Source organism: Rhamphochromis longiceps, linkage group LG14 (assembly GCF_057381845.1).
Source record: "Rhamphochromis longiceps isolate RC_006_pf linkage group LG14, R_longiceps_female_GT1.1, whole genome shotgun sequence".
In the NCBI taxonomy this organism is placed as follows: domain Eukaryota; kingdom Metazoa; phylum Chordata; class Actinopteri; order Cichliformes; family Cichlidae; genus Rhamphochromis; species Rhamphochromis longiceps.
Genome location: NC_140570.1, coordinates 19,224,877 through 19,237,415, shown reverse-complemented (window position 1 = coordinate 19,237,415; position 12,539 = coordinate 19,224,877). Strand labels below are relative to the sequence as shown.

General features: G+C 40.1%; 1 protein-coding gene across 1 annotated transcript in view; it reads right to left on the bottom strand.

Annotated features, from left to right (window-relative positions):
* Positions 1–4,801, bottom strand: part of grm5b (glutamate receptor, metabotropic 5b) — a 69,333-nt gene extending 64,532 nt beyond the window's left edge. Inside the window, exons 1-2 of the mRNA XM_085429279.1 lie at positions 4,707–4,801; positions 2,851–2,993 (exon numbers count right to left, since the gene is read on the bottom strand). Of these exons, the coding sequence (XP_085285405.1) occupies positions 2,851–2,966 (116 nt within the window). The 5' untranslated portion in view covers positions 2,967–2,993; positions 4,707–4,801. The remainder of the gene's footprint in view (positions 1–2,850; positions 2,994–4,706) is intronic.
* Between the last annotated feature and the right edge of the window lie 7,738 nt (positions 4,802–12,539).

Sequence of the window (12,539 nt, the reverse complement as noted above, 5' to 3'; positions counted from 1 at the left end):
TCCTGGTGCTGGATATCAAAGGATACCACTGTCAGTGTTGTTCTCTAGTGGGAGGTACACAATATTGGGCAGGTGGTTACAATGCTGTGCTTGACAGGTATACATCACGCTGTTAATCTCTGAAAAATGCAAGCAGCTGGATACATGGGAAGAAAAGAAAGCAGCAGAGAGCGAGAGATGACAAGATAGAGTCATAAGTGAATGGAGAGATGATAAGAAAGGAGAAAGAGTATTTAGACCTGTGGGGACAGATCTGGACAAAAGATGTATGGAAGTCAAAGCATTGTGTGTAAGAAATTAACTAAATTAGCCATAAATACATATATATAAGCCCTTCATCCAACAGAGATGATGTCAGGCCACAGAAAACCTCAGAATACAAACACATTTACTGACAGTCAAACACACACACAAAACACACACACATATATAGATGCACCCACGCAATCACATAGCCATTCACATAAACACATGCGCCTGCGCCACATATCACCCCAGCTGCTATGCTGGATTCATCCAAATATGGCTGGGGATATTTCCATGGCAACAGCAGGCAGAAGGGGTGCAGACTCATGCGGGATGATCTCCAGAGAGACTCTGCTTTTTGACTTTTTGATTCAAACTATTCACTTTCAATTCATTCAGCAGTATATGAGTCTCTTCAGCAGAGTCAGAGAGTCTGCCTCTTATGGAAATACAGACAAACCAGCACTGGTTACACGTTGGCTGACACAGTAATTCCCTGCAGCACCGCAAGCCTTCAAAAATTTCCATCTACTGGTTTTAAACACATTTTGTAGTTGAAGCATTTGCATTTTTTACTTTCTAACCAATGTTCTCTATCTGTTTTAATACATTTACTTTGTGAGAAATAATGTGCACATTGTTACTAACACTTCCCTGAAATGCGGCGTAACAGGTAACTGAGAAGCAGTGCTTGAGCAGGAGACATATCAAAGTATAATAGCCGACCATAAAATGCAGAAAATCTCACTAAAGTGGCGGCTGAAACTGATTTATCTCTCGCTGTCACTAAAAAGACTTCATCAGACTTCATAAAGAAGATGGTGTTTCACTTGAAGACAAATAGGAGGCTACTAAGTTGACAGAGAGAAAAACTGATGCTATGACAGAACCTGCATTTATGTTATTGCACTGAGTGTGTGGGGGTATCTACGTGTCCCGTGTGGATATAGATATTTATCTCAGCCCAGCTATTCATTAATGGGCTTGTAGCCCTCTGGCACCATAAGGAATTATAGAAGAGAAGCAATAAACATATTCAGATGCAGGAAGGAGAATCTCTGGGTCTACATTATGCTGCCTATGGTGTATGTGTGTAAGACATTAGTTTTCTTGCGATGTGATAGTGAGCCCCAGGACCTGATTTGGGTGTTAAGATTATTTCAAGAGGGAAGAAGATAAAAAATATAAAATCAGAAAAGCACTTAAACAAAGCAACCATTGAGGGTTCATAAAATCGGCAAAATCTAAATTTCAAGTTGTTGCAAAACTACAGAACTGAGGAGTTTGTAACAAATACAATGTTACGTGCAACACTGTTACACTGTTAATGTAGGAGCCGAGCCTAGATGTAGAATAGTCTTAAAATGTGAAGGGCACAGTGAGGGATAAATTACAGACCACCAATTTACTCAGATTAAATGCTTGTATTTCATGTGGCACTTGGCTTATTTAAACAGTATAAATATGGACCCTGGAGATCCAGAGATCTTGTGGTATTCCATGCTCATTTGCCCTCCATAAACCTGCTTTATCATCATCTTTGTGATTCTGCGGTAATCTAATTATCCTGCATTATACACCTGTCTCCCCAACTGGATTAATCAGAAGCTCCTTTCACAGACCTCCAGTTAGCAGGGCGCCCACCCGTGACCATCTCCAATTTACAACTACAGTTCATTTATGATAGTGATTCCTAAGGAAAGCTGGTTTTTAATTAATTGACCAAATCAAAACAGACTGGCTGATTTTTAGTCCTGATAACTTCTGCTGAGTGAAGAATAACTCTTCTATTTTCGTTACTAAAACGGAGATGACGACGATGTAATTGTGACACCATAGTGATGTCCCACAGCTGACTTTTTTCCTACACTTCATTATGCATTGCAATTGATGGGTCTCATTCACTAATGTGGAAAGAAATATGTTTTTTGTACATAAAATACCTGCAAATTTGTGACATGTGCACACCAGATGATTTTCTTCTTACCACCATTTGTATGTCAGTGAATCAAGTCCAAACAAAAGAATCAAAGTAAACTTAAACAGATGAGGAAAAAAGAACGCAATGCAGGAAAAAAACAACAGAATCTCTTCAGTTACTGGACAAACATCAGTAAGCAGGTATTTGTCAAAACCTTATAGTCACAATCACAACATCCCGCTAGGATTAATGGGTCATTTTCATTGTTATTTAATGCACTAGTAACAAGGTGGTTTAATTCAGGCCTTTTTCGTGAATCAGCTTGACTTTATCATTTGTGAATACTCATGATATCCAGCAGAGTGTGACCAAATTCAGGCAAGGAAACATGGATCAATCACAAATTTGTATGTAAAACGTTCACATGCACAGTTTGTGAATGAGGCCTTTTGTCACTGTTAATTTTATTTTTTCCCCTGGAGGTTCTGTTGAAATTATCCATTAAACTCTTTATATCATACATAGTCAGACCTAACAAAGAACTTCTCCCCTGACAGTGCATCAAAGTTACGACTGATTAAGTCCTTTAATTCTGTGAGGACAGAAAATGTCTGCCTACTTCATGATCGTTCTCTCTCTCTCACTTCAATCTCTAATTGCAGACTGATTACAGTAGACTTTACCTCATATAGACAGCGATGATGATGATGATGATGTTGATGAGGAGGATAATGATGATGATGAGTAAGATGGTAATGAGCATCAAGGTGGTGATGACAACAAATATGATGCAGGGCATGATGATTTAGTGAAACAGCAGAGATCACTGGGGGGGAAAGTAGAACAGAATTGGAACCAGTCACACTTGTGCCATTTTAAAGGCAATCCCATCATGTTGTTTCCAGTATATGCAAAAAGCTATTGTTTTTCCTCTTCGCATGCTGGCTGGCATAGGTGCTAAAATCATTATTCATCTTATGTTAATCAACAGTTGGCATGGCAACCGTAACTCGAGAGGCTTAGAAGCAACTTTCATACAGACGTATGTAGCCACACACACACACACACACACACACGCACACACACACACACATATATACACAGATGTAGGTAAAAACTGTTGATTTGGAAAGTTTTTCTTTCTGCATATCAATTCATCCACACAGAAATGGAGCTTTATGTGAAAACGACCTCATATAACCAAATGTTAGTGCATACTCTACCACGACAATGTCTCTAGTTGTAATACTGAGTGTTTATCACCACTCCTGATGCAAAAAATGTAGCTTTTCCATAAACTGGCTTTTTGAGTTTGTCCGTTCATTCATTATTAACTGCGGATATTATTTTATTTAAAAATTAAGGCAGCTTTTCTAAGGAATACCTCAAACAAGACTTAGAAAATGATTGTTACATTATCTAATCATTTCCTGCAGCCTTCACCCCCGTCTGTGGCAGAGACAGATCTCCATTTATGAAATGCATCAGTTTTTATTTCAGTTTCTAGAATTTTATAACGAAGTCTTTATCTGTCCAACTCAGCTCAGCCGTTTACAGCAATTGGTGTGTCCATTAAGCTTATGTTTGCAAAAGACACATTCATTTATTATTATTATTATCATTATTAATATTATTATTATAGATATATCCAACAAATACAGTTCAATCAGTCACAACCAGCTGGGGATGTGTGCAGCACTGCTAGTCAAAAACCAGCTACTTTGAAGCACAGACTGGGCTTTGAAGTCTATTCATCAGCAGCATGGACATTTTATGCAAAAAAACAAAAACAAAAAACAGAGCAGAGACTAGCTGAAAGTATATATTTACCAGATGGGTTCTTATTAAATGTTCATAAGTGTGGCTATAATGGTTGTTATTGACACTTACATTTCTGATTATTTTTTTTAGTTTCAGTTACATCAGTCAGTTGACCTCCAAACATGCAAAAACCATCTCAAAACCATCCAACAGTGCAACATGAAATCACTAAATGTCTTCTTTTACCAGCAGACGAAACAAATTCATGAAAAACAGACTTTAAGCATTTTTCCAGAAAGAAGTGCTTAAAATATTATTTTTAACAAAATGTTTAAATAAACATTGATCCAGTTATCGACTGATCAACTAAATAGCTGTGTCTGCAATTCTCAAAGACTGAGAGGGTTAGTTTAGAGAAGAGCACTAAGCCACAGCATCTGCCTTGTAAGGACAGATTTTTTTCATTATTTTCCAGCTAATGTTTTTTAATTGATTTAATAACACTGCAATCTGCAAACCCATTGGCTACTCTGCTGACTGAAAACAGATACTTTTTTAAGCCTTCCTGTAGTTCTTTCACAAATTCCTCATCAGCCTACTGGTTAGTTTGTGAATGCAAATAAACCTAAAAGGCCTATGAAAAACAATATCACTCTCATTTGAGCTTGCATTGTGGCCTAAGGCTTTTATTTTCATACAAACCGCACAAATTGAAACCTCCAGTACCAAAAACACAGAGGAGTTGCATGTTATAGAGTACATATTTAGCCCCACTAACCTGCCGATGAGAAGAAACTCTCCAACCAGTCCCTGGCGCCTCATAGCCATGAGGATATTTCGGACAGTCATGCCTTCACAGAAACATGCCACTACTCTGGCCTTAGGCAGATGGGCCCTCAGTCTCTCCAGCAGCCGATCAAAGCTCTGCTCTCCGGCATTGCTCCAGATTTTCCCTGTCACACAAATCGAAACACAGTTCTGTGATTCTCATGTGGTACTCACAATGTAAGCATTTTAGAAGAAATTAAAAAATGAACAACACAATGACTTACAATCTCACCTTCTTTAAAAAAAATACTATTCCTGTTTATTTAGAATTAAGCTGTACTTTAAAGTAATTTTAACTTTTGTTTAACAGGCTATTTGTGTTGACAGCATTAGGTGTACGACACAGTAGAGATGGTAATGCCCTTCCTAATGCTAAGCAGCACTTTATGTGGGTAATGCACTTCTGCTCTATTGCTTTTGAATCAGTACTAAACTATTTACTAACTAAAATTCCAGCAAGCCTTTTCCGATCTAATATATTTTAAACAATGTTTATGACTCATACAGTTGACTTCACTGTGGTTTTTTTGACCTGCGTCTCTTACCAGAGTGGGCGATACAGATGCCCTCCTTGGCTGCCATGTCCTTGAACGCCCCCATCCCACTTTCACCATAGTTCCCTAGAAACACACAAAAAAGGTGACATTTTTAATTAGTTCAGTTTTGAGGCAGAATTACTTAACTTTTTCAAAAGGAGAGGAAAATGTCTCTGTGTCGACAGATGGAAGCACATAGAGAGATAGATGAACTACTCCACACAGGAACTTGGGAAAATGTCAGGAGAATCAAGTCTAGACATTGCCCAAAGTTGCCCTTTCTCACATTTATCTCACAGCAGTTGAGAGTCCACTTCTGATAGTTTCTCTCTACTGGAAATCCAAGTGAAATAATGGGTTGCATGGACAGAGTAAGCCATCACACAGATTTTGTGGTAGGGAATTGGCAGATCAATGATGATTAAAGATCACTTAATATCGGATTCAATAGCAGAAAGACAGAGTTTGGCACCTTTCAGACCTGATGTTGCTGAGCTGGCCATTTCATTCCCTCCGTTTAAAAATGTACCAGATTATTGATTTTTCCCACTCATTAAGTTTTTCCTGTCTATCCGATGGGTTTATTTTGGGCTTTTTAGACTAATAATGGCATCACTGGTGCCCTGTTCCAGTCTGAGGTCCAGTCCAGTGGTACTGAATAGACTGAAACATTGATTTAGGTCAGGCAATCATGGGGGCTAGTCAATAGCAACGGTTTCCCAAGGAACTGCCTGTATACTCTCACCATATGAGGCCGGGCATTGTTGTGCACCAGGAGGAACCCTGGACCTGCTACACCACCATAGGGTCTGACGATGGATCTAGGCATTTCATCCCAATACCTAATGGTAGCCAGGGTAGCGTTGCCTAGCTAGAAAAGGTTTTGTGCGTCCCTCCATGGATATGCCTCCCCAGACCATCACTGATATACCATCAATGCTGAACGGTGTTACGCTCTCCACGACTTCTCCCTGGCTCAGGGTGAACCTCCTCTCATCTTTGAAAAGCAGAGGGCACCAGCGGTGGACCTGCCATTTCTGGTATTCTATGCAAATGGTAATCAAACTCCACAGTGCCAGTCAGTGAGTACAGGGCTCCCTAAAGGATGAAGTCTGTTTCTGATTCGTTGGTCAAAGACATTTTGTTGTACTACCTGTGCAACCTCTGTAGCGTCCAGGTATTGCCTTGTGATACCAGTAGTGACACTGACTCTAGCTAAAAGCTAAAACTAGTGATAAACCAGTCCAAAAAGAGGTGCAGGGGAAAAAACATCTGTGGCCTCCAGCTGTAACACCTTTTCTGTTTTAGGGGTTGTCTCACCGTTGCCCCTCTAGTGTACCTGCTCTTAATTTCATTAACACCAACAGCTGAAAGTAATTATCCCTCCTTCTTAACTGACCAGATAAATATTGCATTAGTTTAACTGGCCTGATGCTACATCCTGATTAAAAACAGTTTCACTTTTGTCATTCACAACTTGATTGTCGCATTTAAAATCCACTGTGGTGGTGTACAAAGTCAAAATCACAACAATTGCCTTTGTCCAACAAATTGTGGACTTAACTGTAGACAGATAGATGCCTGCATGCTGAAATTTGTGTCAGAGAAAGCATCTCCCCACTGTGGAACCCCTTTCTTTGCCAGAGAAAGTGGGTGACCTGGAATTTATGCTAATGAAGGGTTGTACACACTGGCAAAGAACATGATAGGATTCCCCTCTCTAATTTTTCCTCCTCTTCCCTCTTATCTCCTTCCCTTCTCAATGTTGATTGAAGAAAAGATCAAACCCCCCCTCTTTTTATCTAATGTTTGTTTCTTCCGGTGTGTTTGTAACAGAATGCAACCTAATTACGCATCATTGATCTGTGCAGCACATAAATTGATGAGGAGGAAAAAAGAAGAGGTCAAGGGAGAAATGAGGAAGAGAAAAATTATACAGAAATTAGAAGCGGTCCCACAGTCCCAGACCACTGTGGATCTTGCTCTGTGTGTGTGTGTGTGTGTGTGTGTGTGTGTGTGTGTGTGTGTGTGTGTGTGTGTGTGTGTGTGTGTGTGTGTGTGTGTCTACAGTCAGGCCAGTCAGTGTGGTGGAGTGAAGTGTAAAGTCCTGTAATTAGTGTCTCAGTGAGAGGAGTGGGAGACAGATGGTGCAGACCATCCTTTGACACACACACAGACACACGCACGCACGCACGCACGCACACACACACGCACAAACACACACACACACACACGCACAAACACACACAGCTACCATCATCAAAATCGATAAAGCTTGTAACCTACTTCACTCAGGACTCAACAGGGATTTCTGTGTGAGACATCTCGCCCTCTCTCACTTTTTCTCTTTCAGTAAAGTTGCCGTGGTTCTCTTTGGCTCTCTTTTTCTGCCTCTCACTCTCTCGGTTCTACTCAACAATGCTAACACACTGTCAAACAAACACACTTTTGCTCCCACCATTCCTAAACAAAAGCCAGCCCACACGCTTAAAAGGGCTGCAACTGGTAGCAGTCTTCTCTTCCTCTGTACTGGTTCATTTGTCTGTCAGGGAAACTTTCTGGCCATCACTGGCATGCATTTTGATTCCAAGCCTAGCATCACTTCTGATGGAGTGATGGAGCTTATGTTTGATAGCAGCAACACAAATTTGGACAGAGGCAACAAAAAATTGTATAGTGCAAAAAAAAAAATTGTGTTAACTGTCAACAGTTCAGTAACATGATCGGGTATTAAAATGCATCTTAGAGAGGCAGGGTTTCTCAGATGTAAAGATGGGCAGAGGATCATCAATCTGCAAACAGCTGTGCCTACTGTGAATAATAATCTTCAATATAAATCTGTACAAACTTATAATATCTCATCATCTACAGCATATAATATCATCAAAAGATTCCAGGAATCTGAAGAAATCTCTGTGCACAAGGGACAAAGCCCCTCAAAATCCATATTTAATGCTCATAATCTTTGGGCCCTCAGGCACCACTGCATTAAAAACAGGGATGATTCTGTTATGGAACATTCCAGAAATCATTGTCTGAACACAATTCACTGTGGCATCCACACTCCAGGTTAAAGCTCTATAATGCAAAGAAGAAACCACATGTGAACATGAACCAGGAACACTGGTGTTTTCTCAGAACCAAAGCTCATTTAAAATCGACCTAGGAAAGCGGAAAAGCTGTTCTCATCAGGAATCTGGGTCTGCAGGTCTGCCTGTGGTCAGTGGAAATGTTATGCATCTTTTTCCTCATACACAGCTTCATTTTGTTGCATACATAACAATCATTAATTCCCATTAAAAGCATAACAATAGGTCAGACATGTCTCCCCTATAATAATGACCATGCAGTTAGTCCCTCTAGCGCCTGGTCTGAAGGATGTTTGGCAAACTACTATCTGTCTTAACAGAAGCCATTAAATTGATTCCCCGAACATGAGTTCTGAAACCTGAGGACAAGCCAATTTGAGGAGATGCAGTCTTGTGACCCCATGCTCATTAAACCACAAGCCATTGTTGTTGTTTGGGGACCCATCCAGAAACTGTCCTTCTTTGAATCTTCACCCTTAGGCAACACTTTTTTTCCCTTCTTGTCCATTCATTAAACCTTTCTCTACGCTGCCCTTTCTAACCCCTCCTACTTTCATCTTCCTCAATCCTAAAAAGGCACAGGAGTTAAATAGACAAGGACCATGTTTTGTCCCAGAGTCTGAGTGTGAGACACAATGGCAGAAAGGAGGACGACGAGAACAGAGAGGAAGACAAAACGCAGAGGATGAGAGGCAGAGGGAGAATCTGCAGTGCTAGGATCAAATGAGTCAATAAAGACCAACAGGAGAAAGAAATGAGAAAAGACAAAACGGTAGTGTGGAGGGAAAGTTGACATCTTGATTTATTAAAACATTGATCAACTTCTGTTTCAGCGTGCTGGGGTGACACATGTCAAATATCATGCCAATAAATCCCATTCAGCTGAATTGGATTGAGGTGAACAGAGGAACACAGAGAGAAATGGGGGAGGAAGGCCACAGAGAGAGAGTGAAACAAAGAAATGGTAAACTCGGTGTGGTGGAGGATGATAATGATGATTCTGGCTGATTAAAGTCACACAATGAACAGTAAGTGAGTTGTTGGACTCGCAACCTATTGTGATCATCGCGTGAGACCGTGTGGTAGAAACACATGTGATGGTGCATTAGGAAAATGCTGACGGTAAAGAGAGGGTCCCTTTCCCTCCACAGCATTTAGTGATGCAGATAAGTATACTCAGCTACAAGCAGGTCTCTCCATGGTGCTCTACAAAGGCTTCATTCCAAGAACTGTCAGTGTTTCTGCCACTGTCCCACAGACATCACCTAAATTAAAAGGTCATTTATGATTTTTTTTTTTTTTTATATATGCTCCATGCAACTGACCTTTCAATTCTCTTGATGCTATTTTATCAAATGTCTTGGAACACGATATATCTGAGGTGTTACGTTACAGTTCCTGCCATAATTCACCTTCAGCGTCTGTGGTTAAAGTGACCAAAGGAAGGCTATATAATGATATTCTACTTATTCTCTGTTAATAGTAGTGGCCTATGTGATACATTTAAATCGACCTTTGATAAGGTACTGTGACGTTTGAAGTTTGAGGATTAGACATTGACATATTCACGAAAGAACAAGCACCCATTAAAACTGAGTTACAGAGAGAACCTGTTACTTTGCATTAAAGGTTGTGAGAAAGTGCTTGGCTCGAGAGTTCTTACGTCCATCTCAGGCATTGATTTTAGCATTCACAGCTGAAAAAATATTCTGTCAGGCCCAGACAGTCTGCGTTACACAACCAAGAAACAGTAATAACGTCAACATATTGCATGCATGTACCTTATATCCTCCTGGTGAAAAAAAATACAGTATTTCATTACTTCAGTGTAATGACTTTGCTGATATTCCATGTATTCCAGTATCTTGCATATCACTTTCCCCCGTCTTTTGCCTCCAGATGCAAAATTTTAATGCAGAGAATTAATGAGTCTCTGTAACACCCCCCACCACCAGCAGCAGCAGAAGCAGCAGCAGCACCACCACCACTACCAATCTTGTTCCGAATCTTCAGCTCCTGTACGCTCTCTTATCTACTGCAAGCACTCCACATCCTAATACACACACAGACACACCTTGTACTCTGTCTTCTATCGTTTTCTGGCATTATTATCATCGGTTCCCTGCATTCTCTCTTCTCTCCTTGTTCCCCATTCCCAATTTATCTTGGTCCTTTTAAAAAAAATAATAAATAAAAAAAATAATCCTTCATTTCCCTTATTTTTTCCTACAGTTCTCTCCCCACCCCCACCTTATATGTCCTCTCCCTTCAGTCTCCACTTCTTTTCCATCCATTACATTTCATCTTAATTCATTCTCTCTGTCACACTAATTGTTTTTGTCATGTTTTGCATTTGACAAGGCAGAATCTGACCTTGAAAACCTGTTTCAAGGTTAAGCTGAGTCTTTGTAATTGAAAAGACCACTATTTTCTGCACATTTAAGCTAATACAAATACTCTAAGGCATACATTTCTGTAGAAATGTTGATAATATCGTGCACATTTCTCATGTGCTGCTAGAAGTGTCAGGACTCTGGTGGTGTCATGCATCGTATGGCACCAGGATGCCAGAAGAAAATCTTTTGGGTCCTGTGGAACACGCAGTCGAGCTTCTGTGAAGTGGGTTTATTACAGTCCATTCAGTAGATTCTAGATAAATCCAGGGTGTAGGCAGTTTGAAGGTTTTATAAATGTTTTGCTGGAATTTTGTTGGATTCCCTGCCTTGTGCTTAAGAGTGGAGACACACACTGTCCTGCTGGAGAAGACCATTGCCATCAGGGGCTCTTGTATAGTCTGCCAAGTTGTACACACCTAAATAATGTCCATGTGAATGTCAGGACCTAAGGCTTCTGCACAAAACAGTGCTTAGACAGTAATTTCCTACTTTATGTTCCTCAATCATCCATTCACAGCCAAACGAGCACTTTTTTCTATGTTTTAGTGCTTTTTGACTTGCACAAGGATATTAAGCATGCAGAACAGCCAGGGATCCAACCAACAGTGGTTTTAATGTTGTAGCTGTTCTGTATACATGCTGTTATAACATTATAGGTAAGCCCACAGGCACACTCTTATTACAAAGAAAACAAAAATGTCACACATATGCACTATATTGTTCTAAATATGTGACCTGATCTTTCTGTAGCTCTTCATTTAAATAAACAAATTCAGACAAGATTTATAAATATGTCTCAACATCTGTGAACAAATCCCTTTCTCAGTTTCACCGGAGGAGAATTAAAGCAAATAAGGATTTAATTTCACAACGTTTTACTAGAATCAATCCATGTTACCAGGGTTCAGTGAGTCATATGCTCACTCACGCTCAATCAGTTTTAACTAAACATTTATTATCGCACAGCTCTACAGTGAAAGCGTTTGTGAGAGAAATTTATAGTGTATGAAAATCATTTGGGTGCACTAGCGCAAATTACTTCGTGCTGACTTGTGGCACTCTTATTAGCAAATCTCAGGGTACAAAACACTCAGCAGCCTTATTTCTTCAAATGAACAGATCTGCTGTTTCTCACATACACACATAAACTTTTTTCTCTTATACACACAAACCTATATGCATATACACATATACAGTGGGGCAAAAAAGTATTTAGTCAGCCACCGATTGTGCAAGTTCCCCCACCTAAAATGATGACAGAGGTCAGTAATTTGCACCAGAGGTACACTTCAACTGTGAGAGACAGAATGTGAAAAAAAAAAAATCCATGAATTCACATGGTAGGATTTGTAAAGAATTTATTCGTAAATCAGGGTGGAAAATAAGTATTTGGTCAATAACAAAAATACAACTCAATACTTTGTAACATAACCTTTGTTGGCAATAACAGAGGTCAAACGTTTACTATAGGTCTTTACCAGGTTTGCACACACAGTAGCTGGTATTTTGGCCCATTCCTCCATGCAGATCTTCTCGAGAGCAGTGATGTTTTGGGGCTGTCGCCGAGCAACACGGACTTTCAACTCCCGCCACAGATTTTCTATGGGGTTGAGGTCTGGAGACTGGCTAGGCCACTCCAGGACTTTCAAATGCTTCTTACGGAGCCACTCCTTTGTTGCCCGGGCGCTGTGTTTTGGATCATTGTCATGTTGGAAGACCCAGCCTCGTTTCATCTTCAAAGTTCTGACTGATGGAAGGAGGT